Source organism: Anser anser (genome assembly GCF_964211835.1).
Source record: "Anser anser genome assembly, chromosome: 8".
NCBI classification, from domain to species: domain Eukaryota; kingdom Metazoa; phylum Chordata; class Aves; order Anseriformes; family Anatidae; genus Anser; species Anser anser.
Window position 1 is genome coordinate 27,649,491 of NC_139728.1, and position 14,468 is coordinate 27,663,958.

At 45.8% G+C, this 14,468-nt stretch overlaps 1 protein-coding gene across 1 annotated transcript in view; it reads right to left on the minus strand.

Moving 5' to 3' along the window:
- The window catches only part of PLPP3 (phospholipid phosphatase 3), a 43,076-nt gene that overhangs the window by 17,747 nt on the left and 10,861 nt on the right, over nucleotides 1-14,468 (minus strand). Inside the window, exon 2 of the mRNA XM_083846674.1 lies at nucleotides 1,067-1,224. Coding sequence (XP_083702800.1) covers nucleotides 1,067-1,224 — 158 coding nt within the window. The remainder of the gene's footprint in view (nucleotides 1-1,066; nucleotides 1,225-14,468) is intronic.

A 14,468-nucleotide genomic window follows, 5' to 3' on the forward strand; every position in this document is an offset into this window, starting at 1 on the left:
TATTCTGGGGAACGTTTATTGGACTCCAAGATCTTTGAACATCCCTTCCAACAGAACCATTCTGCTCTATTCACCACTCAAAGCAGCAAGGCTGGGGACAAGGCGTTACTGGAGCATGCACTATGCCACGCTAAAATATCTACCAGCCATGACATTGCTCCCATGACAGAGGATGAAAGCCAAGAGGGAAACAAGTGCTCCTGACCTCCCTGTCTCCAGCAGGGAGCAAGAGGAAGGCAGCATCTTTGGGAAAGCACCTGAGCTGTGCTGCCAGCAGGTGAGCAAGGAAAATGCAGGTACTTTTCATTAAATAACTCATTGGGAGTTTCATCTGCAGATGCAAGTGTTTGACTACCAGCCAGGAGACGGCTCCTGCCCAAGCACGAGACACGTGCTGGTGGAAGGAGGCTCAGCTCCATGGGCTGAGTTCAGCTTTTTGGCTGAAATATAAAGCTCTCACTGTACAATCATCATCTCCTAGCATAGCTCTAGGAAACCTGGCAGGAAAAGAAATGAAGACATTGGGAAGGTGGTGTATCAACTACTTTTTACAGTGAGGGCTCTGGGAATACGCTCCTCATGGAAGATTTTAATTGTCTTTTTAATATGCCTGTATTATACAATCTCTTAAAATCTAATACTAACCTGTGAAACTTTTCCAGGTACTGGTTAGCTGAAAAGGTGCATCTTTTTATTATTTTTTTCAACCTTATAAAATAGGCAAATACCTAGAGTTATTTGAATAGGGACAAACCATGCCAAGTCCTCGCTGACACTCAACTCTTTTTGCTTCTGCTCTGAACTCCTACCACAGGGTGAAAAAGCTCTTGCAGAGCTCCCAGACTTGCCCAAACAGCTTTGGGCCTGTTTATGAGCTTCAACAGTAATCTCATTCCTCCCATTACAAGCTTTCATTTGCAAATGTTCACTGAACTTACACGGAAGTCAGATAGCCGCCAAGGAGATGTACTCCTCAGTACATAGCACGGACTGGCTACAGAGGTTACAAAAAAGCTGTCGTGAATGCCCAAGGGGCAGGAGAGAAGGCTTCAAAGATAGTACTTACAGCAAGGATGGCAATGAGGATGCCCGCAGCACACAGCACTGCGTCGTTGATCGTCTCCATCGACTTCAGCGGGTACCTGATGCTGTCATCGTCGCAGTAGAAGCCCCGCTGGTAGGGTTGGATTGTGCTCGTTTCAATGATGAGGAAGGGCAACCCAGCTAGAAAGAAGGGGAGATTATAACCAAACCCATCGTTGATACAAGGCAAATACAAACAAACCATAAAAATTATACGTATATACATATATGTACACACACAAAAATAAAAGTAGAAAAACCCTTGCAAACCGCCCAGTGCCATTCCTGATGCTTCTCTTTTCATATTGCTATCTTTCCAGAGGGGATAGCTTTGGCTTTTGTTTTTCCAAGTTGCTCTTGTGGGGAAAAAGCATCTGTCCTGTTATGGTTATCAGATGTCTGCTCTGCCTTGTTTCAGTTAAGCCTCATGCACTGCAAATATTAACTAACAGGAATGGACCCCAAAAGCAATCCCTCAGCAAAAATCAATGAAAACAAAGCTGGCACTTTTCTCCACCGAGGGCTGATGCTCTGCTGCAGCACCCTGCCGCCAGGCAGGACGAGCTGTGCAACCAACCATCAAGGGATTGGGTATCGGCCCTGCGTTTCCTACCTGACTGGCCCAGCTAAAGTCAATCCACTTTCCTTTTATGCCTCTGAAACCTTCCTTGGCTCCCTCCTATTTACAGGGTATGGGCATGCTGGTGTCCTCCCATGCCATAAGTCTATGTGCTTTGGGCAGCCACAGGGCACCCGTCCTCCACCTATCCACAGGAGGGTGAGCTGAGCTCGCACCCAGCTCCAGGAGCTGCTGAAAGCCCATCAGAGCCCTTTAATCACATTAAGGCCATGTGAAAATTGCAGTAAAATGCTGTTTGTGAACGCCCTGCACAGGTTAGATGTCCAAACAGCTCGGCTGGAGCTCTGCACCAGGCACTGGGCTCAAAAAACAGACTGCCACGGATTAGGACGCAGGAAAGGACACCTCAAGATTGTTGCACATGTGAAACTCCATATTCTCCTTAGTATTTTGGAGAAACACATTGTTACCTCACAGGTATTTCCCAGCCACACTGTTAACTTGTACAGGGCATGCACATTCCTCGTGCCTCAGTCTCCCCATCCATCTTTGCTATTAAGCAGTACATCCCCATCAAAGCAAGGCCCAAATTCCCTGAAACCCATTCAGAGCAAAACACAGACCACAACATGCAGGAAACCCTCCTCCCACTCACAGAGCAGAGCCCAGCAAGGGGAAAACAAACAAGGCGAAGCACCTGACGTGGTACGGCAAGAGTACGTAAAAGATGGGGTCAAAGCAAAGCGGAAAAACCATGAGCTGTGGCCGATGGAAAGCACAGGGGATGCCATTTAGGTGACAACGCAGAGTGGCTCAAGCTTTGGGCCAAAACAGCAAGTCTCATGCCCAGACCTTGTAGAAAGCACGTGGGAATGTTTGTCAACCACCAACTTGCTTAAGCCTCCACTGGTTTGTTAGCACAGCTAGAAGTCCAAGAGATCAGAGGGGTTTTTCTTTTAAACCAGCAAAGAAAAAACAAAACAAAACTACTAACGTCTTTTTCTTTTTTTATAAATTTGGATCACAGTCCACTGAGCGTGATTTGCAAAGGTACTGCTTGAGGAGTTAACACGTAATCAAAGTAACGTTCCTCATCTCCACGGGAACAACTTTTGTCCTTCATTTGCGCAATCCATTTTGGCTCCCTTTGCTCTGTGTTAACAGGTTTACCTAATCCAGGATTATTAGGGGTTTTTTGTTAGCCTATTAAAAAAAACAAACAAAAAAAAAAGGACAGTGCTAGTCATCCTCTCCCTGCTCCAAGCGAGCAGGGACAAAACCACTCAGACCTGAAGCCTTTCAGGCGCAGCCAGGGCCACCGCTCAGGACTGCTTTCAGATCACCTCCAAAAGCTCTGGAAGTGGGTTAATGGTGAGCATTCAGCCCTGCAGTGCTTGGCAGGACAGGGCAGTTTCCAGCACGTGTGAAATGATGAACAAAGGTTTCGGACCTGCCTGCCCAGCTCCGATTTGGTAAATACGATCGGACATCTCATGTGAATCCAGTTGATCTTCATTCCACTATTTAACTGTTCGGAGGCATAGCCAGCTTGGCCCTGAAATGTGCCTCTGATGCCAGCAATATGATATTAATAGGCCACTTAAAAAATCCTTAGTTTCCCAATGAAAAATTGCAGTAGAAGAGCTAACGGCGCTCGGTGTGATCCAATTTCACATGCACTTGAAGTGGCAGCATAACAGTTGAACTCGGGGAGTAGACATGCCACGGTTACGTGGCTTATTGTTATTTCTCCAGTTCCTCTTGTTAATAGCTTTCACATGACAGGTCTGTAAAACACATGTTCCCACAGACAATAAAATACATCTGAAAGCTAAAACTGGCTTAAAATAAAATAAAAAAAAGACAATAGTGTTCCTATATATTATGTGAACCCAGGAATAATAAAGATTTGTTTTCCCTTCATTCACTGAACAGCATGGGGTAGTATTTCCGCATTTCAATTATATGTACGCTTGCCACAGCTATAATAAGAGCATAACTGACCTATATGGTATACATTTTCTTTAAGCGCGCATAGGCATAGTTCAGAAAATCCAATGGTTTTGTTTTCTCTCCTACAAACTTGTGGTTTAGTGGGATATTGCCAATCGAGTCTTGACATTTTTCCAGCAAAACAGTAACCTCAGATTCCCTTTTTTTTCCCCTCCCCCCTTTTTTTTTTTTTAACGTGAGAAATATAAACACACTCCATAGCTGAACGGATATTGCTTAGAAGACATAACATGCCCTTGATTTCGAGGGCTGGGTAAGAGGATGCTTTTGCAGCCATAATTACCTAAGCAACAGAAGACCCCAGCCCCAGCCTGTGCTGAATGGTAAATTGTGCTAAAGATGGTTCTTCCAAGAGATTATTTCTTGGAGCATGGGTTGTCTACTGGACTAGGTCACCACCCACATTTTTTTGGCAAGGGGGTTCCAGCACGGAGAAGCCTGAAGCAGAGCCAAAAGGCATCCAGAGAATGGGTTTTGCAGAATACACTACAGAGGGAAGTCTGGAAGAACACAGAAAATTAAAAGCGGAGCAAGATGCCTTTGAGATCCCTTAGAAAAATACCAGAGAGACTTTATTCACACTAGGAGGCAAAGGTAGCCAGAAGTGGAGCTACAGCCCATGCCTCCTTGAAAAGGCGAGGCAAAGTAGTGTAGGGTTATACCACAGAGATCAAGTTTTGCCTCATGGCTTCTTATGCCCCAGCGTAACTCATTTTAGTGATAAAAAAATCCAGGTTATGCATCCCTGCCTGCAGAGATTTGCATCTACAAATTCAACAGCTGAGCTACCTGCAACGGTGCTTATTTTCCAACCTCTACCACTTCCCATTCCCAGCCATGGCACAGATCTACTGAGAACAGATGAGGTGCATCTCAGAACATGGTAACGAATGGCAATTTGCGTTGAAGTGACCAACAGCCCTACAAGGCATGCAAAAAATTACACTGACTTTGGGATGGTTCACCTTCTCCAAGAACAGTCCTATTTGGCCCTTCTGCCTGTCTCTACAATGCACCTGTGTTCTCAGATCAGTTGCAAAACCTTTAATAGCATTGCAGAAGGGCCTCACATCCTCCTTATTACTGGTATCACCATGCTGAGATATTACGCAGCAGCCAGTGGACCATCCCCTAATGCATCGAGGCCACCCTGGCATATTCATATGGGACCATGTAGCCAGAGATGGGATTATTATCCCCATTTTACAGACAGAGGAAACCAAAGCACAGCACAGCAGAGGGATTTGCTTATTCCACAGCAAAAAAGGTAAATGGAGCAGAGATTGCCTTTCTGAATTGTAACATCCTTCGTAAGGTAAAGGAAGGTTTTTTTCCCTCCATACATAAAGGGGAATTTCTCCTTTAATAACAGAACAAGGAAATCCCAACCACATGCTTTTATCTAACTACACTGCAGGAGATCAAACAGGGCTCCAAACCATGAGCATAACAGAAATCTCCTGGGGGCTGATCCTGCCCCATCCAAACCCACAGGGGTTTGCCATGGGTCCGCGTGGAGGGCGGCACAGAGCAGGTGTGGACACTAACGAATTGTGCGAGGCACCACGGGACACCGCAGGGCTGGACGTTGAAAAATGATGTTGCTTTTGTTGGGAGGAAGTCCAACTGACTTTGTGACCCCAAACCGCTGGTGTCCCACGCTAATATTGGAGGCTTTCAATTTATTTATCCTTCCATTTAATAAAGCCAATCAAGTTTGGAAAATCTAGCACCAAGGAAAAAAAAATATATTTTCCTTTCCTTCACCAGCACCTTTATCAACAGGCAATTAATAGGCAATAATCCTGGGAAGGCTGGCAGGGTGCAGGGGAAAGCTAAAACCTCACCGCCAAGCCCAAACAAAATCCCTTGCAAAACCCCAATGTACTCTCTGACCAGCTTGAAACGTGCAGAAAAATCAAAGGCAGAAGAAAGGACTCAGTGTTGGGTACAGCACTTTGAATCTTGGAGCCTTTGAAAAGTTAGCACTTGTACGGATTTAACGAGAAAAAAAAAATAAAGGGATAAGCTTTCCTTGGCCACCCATTGGAAAAGTTGCGGAGGGAGCAGGAGGGGAAGAGCCATTTTGGCAGTGACCCACCCATGTAGCTCTCATCTTCCCAGCCCAAGCTTCACCTTTGCACTACATTAAACACCCTCTCAGTCTATTTTTTTTAAATGTTTGGTTTTCATGGAGGTTGTTTTTTTTTTTTTCCAAAAAAATCTTCTTTAAAGACAGCAGGTCAGTGGGATGTTGCTGGCTATCTCAACAAAGCAATGGTAATTTCTAGCAAGCACACTGTGATGGGTTTGGCTGCCAGTGTCCAGGCCGTGGGCATGTTTTTAAGGTTTCAGTAGATTACAGGTCTAGCTTAATAAGTGAAAAAGATCATTAAATAATTTGGCAGGGCTGAGTGGGGCATCTAATTCCTCATTCAAGATACATTCTGTAAATATTTGGGTTCCAGCAAGAGACGGGCTTTCTATTTGAACTATTTAGTGGCTGATCTTGGGTACATATAAACCTTATTTGGTTTACAATATTTGTACATATTTTATAATGCATAAAAACTACGGTGGGCTTTTACTGGGGCTTTAAAAGTTGGCTTCCCCAACTTTTGGAGGAGAATGGCAGCACTTCAGATGAGAAATAAACACATCAAGCTTTGGCAGCTGCTGCAAGAGTGAATGACTCTTGAAGACAGTTGACATTATATAGATATAAATATATGTACACGCCGATAAAATTTTATAACACAAAGAATAAAACTATTTCCACGTTTTCATCATATCAGGCATATGCTGACAGTCACTATAGGGTCTGACTCTGCACCGGCACCAACAAAATGGATAGAGGAAGGAAGGGTAGGAGGTTGGTCAACAAAAACAATCTCAAGGGACCTGATCCATAGTCAAATGACAGATGAAAGAAGGATCCTGCTGCATTATGCTGAGATCTTCAAAATTCTTGAAAGCATCAGTGAGAGCCTCCTCAATATTTTTGACTGAATCTGGATACTTAATGTTTGTATCTTCACCAGAGGCTAATATCAGAAATGCACAATACCTTCAGCCTCACACTTCATTAGCTTTTCAATTGTAATTGTTCTTTACCGTGGTTCCAGCAGTCCAGAAGACCGCTCTGGGCATCTGCCCATATTTTGGAAACACATCTAATGTCTTTGTTTTCAAAACAGATTCCCATTCAACTCTATCACAGTTCTACTACTCTCAGCTACGCAGAAACGCATGGGGATAGAAGATTCCCTAAACACACAAACAAACCCTAGACTTTACTGTAGACCAGGTACCTGCTTTAGAATGCTGAAGAACCTATAAACAAGGAGCAGCATGCTTTGCATTTCACTGATTTGACCTGTTTGGAAAAGTCCCAACACATAAGGGGTTGATTTCCACAAGAACCAAGACCCTAGTTCATTTTCTACCTGCTGTAGGTTCTGCCAAGTAGCTCACACTAACCTTTGCTGCTACCTGTGTCAATCTGTCTGGTGCTCTTCCTAGCTATCAAGAGAGTGACGCTTCCATCCACTTTATAATCATTAGTCGTATTTCAGCCAATTCATAGGGACTTTAATGTAAACCTCACCGTTTTTAGGTCTACCAGGTCTGCTTCCTGATGGGTAGACACAGGTTCATTGTTCATTTTGACCTAGATGATGATATTTTCTAGACTTTATGTTGTGTTCCCCACAACACCTCTTTAATAAGAACTGGTTATTCAGGAATGCTGGACAGAATGCCTTCTCATGCCTGTGAGAGCAATGGCAAATGAAGAAAGCAAAGAGCACTCATCTTCTACACGGACAACCCTGTAATATTTATGACCCCAAGCCGCATGGGTATTTGAGAAGTGCCTCTAAAAGGAAGCGGTGACGGTGGCAGGAACGCCACTGGGTGACTGACAGGTATCTCTACCTTAAGACCAAAACCATCATTCAGCAGCACGGCCCATCTTTTGCAATAAGTACTATCTGGAGTACACTCACTGACCCAACCATTCTGGAGAACATTAAGAGAAAAGCTCTTGGTCACAGATACTTTAAACCAAATGTGAAATTATTCTCACGCACTGCAAATTCCTCTGGATTCAAAACCCCGGCAGGAAGCGCTTCCTTATGTGGCCGGAGCTTACCATGCCAGACCCACGCACTCACTCTCCAAAGGCTCCAGATGAACAGGAGCGCTGCCATTGCTTTTGCTGGGAGGAATTCTGCTCTTTCAGAGAGTACCTGTTACCTATTTCCAGAAGCAAACACCACGTACAAAGGAAAAAAGGAGATAAAGAAATTCTAAGAAGTATGTTAAGTTGTTCCTCCTGGGAGTTTGGCATTAGCTGATATAATAAAAGAGCTTTATATTAAAGTGTGCATATACTTTTAATACCTAAAAAATGCGTTAATAAGAACAAAAGCTTATCCAAGTCACAATATCTAGATGCGTATAAAATTCTGCATTTGTGGGGTAGAACGGATCTAAGCCAGACTGGCCAACCCGCAAAAGTTGGAGAGGATGATTATAAAAGACATTATAAATAGGAACCCAGAGACGGCACCAATCAAACATGATGGAAAAAAAGCCATCAGTTCACATTGTCTAGAAAAAAAAATAAAAACGCAATATGCCATGAAAACCCAAGGCATCAGGATCTTTTGAGGCACCTCTATATGTCCAAGTGCTGTAGCAGGCCTTACAGATATGCCGAGTCTGACCTAGGATGACCCAACACAAATAGAGAGGGGAAAAAATTAAAAACACATCCTCAAACTCTGCAATACCCAGGGCAAACAGACCGTGTGAAAAACATGCTGTGGCAACTATTATGTTTTCAATTAGAAGTGAAGTGAGCCCAGTTTCCTCTGCTGGTCAGCGGGGTTTGGAAGGAGCTCTGCCTCGCCACGGCTCCCTGGGTCTGCCTTCGAGGAAGGGCTCATGCTGGCCCCACTGGCACGCACTGCCCATGGGAACCCTCAGATTTGCCCTTATAAGGGGCCTGCTCAACTCTGCCAGCTCCTACTCAAAATTAAAATTCTGCAGGCTGTAGGTCTCATATTAATACATAAAATAACGAGCAGAGACTCCTTACCTCAGCTCACTAATCCAAACACTGCCAGGTATAAGCTACTTTTCGTTGCACAACCATGACAAACCTTAGCAAAAGCTTAGGGCGGAAACATAAAACTGCAGCCAAAGTGATGCAGTTGACCAAATCCTATTATTTTTTAAACAGTAAAGGAGCAAATGCAGGAATACAGCCAGCTCACCTGGTCCACATCAGGCCCCTTAAAACAAAAACAAAACAAAATTCATCTGCTAAACTTCCCAAGCTTCCTCCCTGCTTGCCCGGAGCATCCTGGCCAAGCTCTGCAGCCATAATTGAGCACGTTTTTGGGAGCAACTGCTCCTTTGCAGGAGGAGGCCGCGAGTAGCTTTGTGACCCCGTTCTGTCAATGTACCTATTGTAAATGCAAAATTCTGCTTCGGATTTGCAGCAGCAGCCACCTGCACAAATAATGCAGGGTTATAACTCTGTAACCGAAGACAAGCACTGAAAGCTTAAGAAGTTTGTAGTCCAAAATGCACTTCTGACCTCTTCCTTAAAAGTTCACTAATCACTTTTAATTCATAATTTATTTCCTCTTAATATACTCGCTTTATATAATACTCCCTCCTCTTATTTTTTTCCTTTTTTTTCTGGAAGTTCCCCAGGAGAAAATGGTATTACACAACTCCCTTGATTAACTGGAAATGAAACTTTTCCCCCTCAGTAGTCATGATCTGGTACAGTTTCCAGGATATAATGCACAGCGCTGAAAGAAAGTCAAAAAAGCATGAGTGCAGGTGGAAATGGTTCAAGGGCCCTTCAAGTGATGGGGGTTTAATCTCACTGGTCCCTGGAGCAAAGCCCCGCAAGGCTGTGCCTATGCCCAATGGGTTAAAAAGATGCAGGATTATCTCATTTCTCCCTCTCCTGTACTTTGGCTGAAGCTGCACCGTGAGAGTGGCACCCTAATATATGGCAACGTGTGACATAGCTGAGACTGCGCTGGTATCCAGGTAATATTAAAAATATATATAAATAAAATCGTACAGTTAACTAAAAGAGCTTCATATTACAGGGAGTACAGACCTTGCACGGGAAGGCTTCTGCCTTGGCCCTGCTGCCACCTTGCTGCCCAGTTGCACTTTTTTTTTGGTGAAAAACAGCTAGGAATGGGATACTTTGGTGGCTATCGGTCACCTTGAGCAACAGAGGTGGCTGCCCTGTGCTACCAGCAAGGATGGGATGAACTACCTGCTGATGGGATGAACACAGCTGCTGTGGCCAGGTGACACTGCACGGCCCCATTCCTTTAGGGCACAACAGAAATGGGGCCGGATTCAAACAGTGCAGACAACAGCCAGGCTCCTATTTACATGCACCCGGGGGACACAATGCATACAGTGTTCTTTAAGAGCAAAAAATGGATAACTCCCCATTTCCCTTTCCAGCCCCCTCGTAACAATGCCCTGCCCTGCTGTCAAAGAACGTGTGAATAAATTGGGGAAAAAAGGTTAAAGAAGCCCAAGGGAATGGCAGTCCCTTTTTCTTTATTGCGGTTAATTTTGACAAAGGCTCTACTGTTTCCCTATTTTTTATTTGTTTTTTTTTTTTCTTGAAAGGCTTCGTGCCAAGTTGCATTATTCCTCTTCACCATGGTACTGCCATGAAACCCGCCTGGTATGTTTGCCTGAAAATTGCAGGTTTTCATGGAAATTGTTTTTTCCTTCAACAACTCTCTTTGTCACAACCATTATGAAAAGAGGAGAGGGGCTCAGGTCTGACCACAGAAACAAAGTGCCACAGAAAAGCACCCCAAAGCCTCTGAACTGGGCACCCTACAATGCCACTGCTCAGCATCACAAAAACCTGCAGAAACCTCCGAAACCCCTTCTCCCACCTCCTTTGCGATGTCAGCCCCATGCAATTTGCCGCAACCCACTTCGCACAGCCTCTTTTCTAAGCGCTTTGACGCTTGGGAAAAAGCCCATTTCTCCCTCTACCATTGGCACGGTTGTTTGGAAGGATGTTTTTAAATGGAAATAGTTTCTTTTCTTGCAGCCCATCGTGGCAACCAGAGCCCCCCTGGCTCCCGCTGCCGAGGCAGGAGCTTAGCAGCTCGGAGGGGGTGTCCTCGATTTCCAGCCTATTTACTGCTCCGGTGAGAAAGGCGCCTATAGATGCTCCAGTTCTCAGATCAGAGCTTGGAGGGACTCGCTCATTCAACAAACCAGCTCTTTCTAAACGCTGTCAAAGGAGTGATTTGATGCCTTTCAGCGCTCGCTATACAAAACACTGAAAGACCAGCAAACTTCAAAAGCCGCAGAAGCAGAGCTGGAGTTTGGCAGGAGTTCATTAGCTGCCTGTGTCCTTCTGTGTGTGGCTTGTAATTACATGCAGACCTGATGCCAAATCCTAATCTACCGAGGGGCACCAATTAACATGCTGCTGGATGATTCACAGGTAGCTAATGTCGAGGTTTATACAGCCAGCATGCCAAATAATGCATGCGTTTGTTGGGGGGTGGCGGCTTGTTTGGTTGGTTTTGGAGGGGGGGGTAAGCTGGTCTTTTTTTTCCCCTCTTTCTGAGTTAGCGTAAAAGTGAGGTTCTGGCAGCAAAACTGGGATTGTCCAGCTTGCTCCCAGGCCACACACCAGTGGGGCTAATCCTGCTGTCACTGGGGAATGTGCACATCCCTTGGTGCATGGCCTGGATGGAAACCACTGGGGTTTTGCTCCTGCACTACAAGCCATCAAAGCTCACCAGGAACATATTTCTTAAAAAAATAATTGGATGGTTTGGATGAGTGGCATTAAATAGTTCATTACTGCTCTCTTGCTTCCGCTCACCCCAACAAGGGCTTGCAAGTTGAACCACCTATCACGTTCTCCGTTCGTATAAACACTACTTTTCTGCTCCACAGAGGGAAAACTCTACAATTAAGGTGCAGGTTGCACTCCATACCTGCCATTCCTGCTGCTTTCACCCTCTTGCTGCTGTAGGTAGTACAACAGTGAGCAGGAGCTTTAACAGCAACCAGAGAAATTGAGGAAGCAGGTACCTGAAGATAATTCACCTCTGGAGGAAAAAATATATACAAAGCTCTATCTCCTGCAAAAGAAAATATAGCAGCTACCAGATCGTGGGAGCAAAAAAGCCCTTCTCTAACTTGAGATCCGCGTCCCTTCGCAGCCAGCTGGCTCCCGGAGCAGCCCTTGGCAACTAAAACCTTGGGAAGTCAAACACAACGGCACGGAAGCTAATCTTTTGTCTTCCTGCTTTTTAATTCTTGTCCTGTATTTGATCTCCGAGCAGAAAACACAGGCATCGAGTTCTCAAGCAAAGGGGAAGCCACAGCGGAGCAGGCCCCTGCCTGCTGAGTCCCTCACTCTGGAGAGCGGATCTCTAAGCACCACTACTGGTTTTCCCATGGAGAGAAGGAAACCTAGCCCTCACCTCTTTTTCCTACTTGATTTTACACTTTCCAAAAGCCAAGGCAAGTCCACTGAACCTCTCTTCCCCCTGGCATGCTGCGGTTCAGTGGCCTCCTGTCCCCAGAGGCACCGTGAAATGAGTGGCACACGAGACGGGCAGCAAAGCTCCCTGCCATAAAAATGCATGCCAGAAGGCTGTCCCGTCACCTACCACCCATCAAATGGGTGATGAAAATGATGACCACTATAGCTGGGACTGCTAAAATGCTTCCTCTGGTCTCTGAGATGGGCTAGCCAAGCACAGGACTTTTTCAACATGCATCTAAAGACATATTTTTCCATTTGCTCCCAAAGAAGCAAACCTTATTGGAGACAAAATCAAAGGGAATAAGGATAACAGTTTGTTCCTGGCTGCCTCTCTGCCCAGGAGCCCTATGGATCTTTATTTCAGATTTACTGGAGGTTTGAGGCTGCTAGGCAGAAACAAGGCTGGACGCGTTGCGAGGGAATTTGCAGAACTGGTCAGCCCTGGTGGAACATTGCTCCTGGAGGCATCAGTCACGGGAGAGCTATGCACTCAGAAATCATGGTTTGGTTACGTTATGGATATAGCACCCAGAGGCCCTCATTAGCAGTAATTTGATAAATTTTGCTCTTCTACCTTTACCCAACAGCCAATTTCTATAAGAATTTTCTGACAGCTTTTAAGCACGCCGACGCCCATGTCTCCCACCATCCCTCCAGACACCCCTATTTCCTTACATTTGCATTTCCCCCTCTCCATAGGGTGAGCAATTCTCCCATCACGCTCCTTCATCCCACACCACTGCAAAACGCCTTCAGCCCCACAGGATAACTCAGCGCTGACACCGGCGGGCTGCAAGCACAGCCCAACGCTCGCACCACTTTATCTTCCTAATAAACCTTTCAGTGCATTTGACACGATACAGATCTTGTCCAGCCAGGAAAGCTTTCTTGCTTATCAGAAGCATTTTTAATCAACTAGAAGGGAAAACATGGCCTGACGTTTTATTGCTTCCTTGCGCTTTGCTTTGAGATGTTTCAATTTTCTCCGATTTGTACTCTTGCTAATCTCTTCACGCGGGGATGGGTGGAAAGCCTCAAGTCTTTCATGGCCAGCAGCTTCCCCCAGATAATTTGGGGGCAGGTCAGGGACAGGGGCATTGGGGCAGCGGGGAGGGCACACGGTGGGGTGAGAGAAGAAGGCACCAGGCACCAAGCTCTCACCCTCACGGCAGGTTCTGGGACATGGTTTTGTCCTGGCCACAATTACAAAACAACAAATAGCGTCTGTGGGGAAGGGTCATAAGAAGTTCAGCTTTCCTCTATTAAAACCATCTGGTGCCTATAAAAATAAAAAAAACATGACTGGTGGTTGAGATGGTTGGTAGCACCTCCTCTCCACTCTGCTCTTCCTGATATTTCTTAAAAGCTCAGTGGCACTTGGAGGTGCCACCTCAAGGGACAGGGCTTGTTCCATGGGCCGTGGAGTGCCCTGCCCTCAGCACAACAGCAGTGGGGGGCCTGGTGGATGCACACCCCCTTTGCTGTGAAGAAGGTTCCTGGCATCCATTTCTCCCTATCTGAGCCAGACACTTGCCCACCAGGATCCTGTCCCCCCAGCAAAGGGTTTCTCCAGGTTGGAGACGCCACCAGGTCCACCTTCGGCGAGAGGCATCACTGAACCTGCAGGAGCTGGGGGCAAGGAAAAGGAACCTTTATTTTCCCTCTCTTTAAAAAAAAATTAAGAAGAGCCTAAACCTCCCCTTTGTTTCCAACAGAAATAAAGGGGAAAAAAGAAAAAAGAAGAGAGGGGAGTGCTTACAGGCAGCTCCCCAGCCTGTAACACAAAACCACGCTGTGCTGGGAAACCTTACACCGCGCCGCATCCAGCTCGCGCACTCCCGCGCCGCTCGCCGCCTCCCGGATGCTTCCCCAAGCCCAAACTGCCCTTGAGAGAAGCCAAGTCTCAGCGTCTGCTGAAAAGCCTCTTTGTTTGGATTCCCTTTCCAAATCAGCGTATCCTGAGATTGAACTCCCTCCCACCCCTCTGCAGGGCTTTTTAATGTTCGGGTGCCTTGGCAGCGGCCAGATTCGCCAGCAGGTTTGCGGTCCTGTAATAACGTTCAAAACCTCGGTGCTGGGGCACGTACGGCGCTAGCAGCTTTCTTCACGTTAAAGGAGGAGGGGGGAAAAGTGTTGCAGAATTACTTCAAACAGTCCTTTAATCGTGAGTTGTGACCAGAGGAGCTAAGTTCTCCTTAATTAAACAGCAGC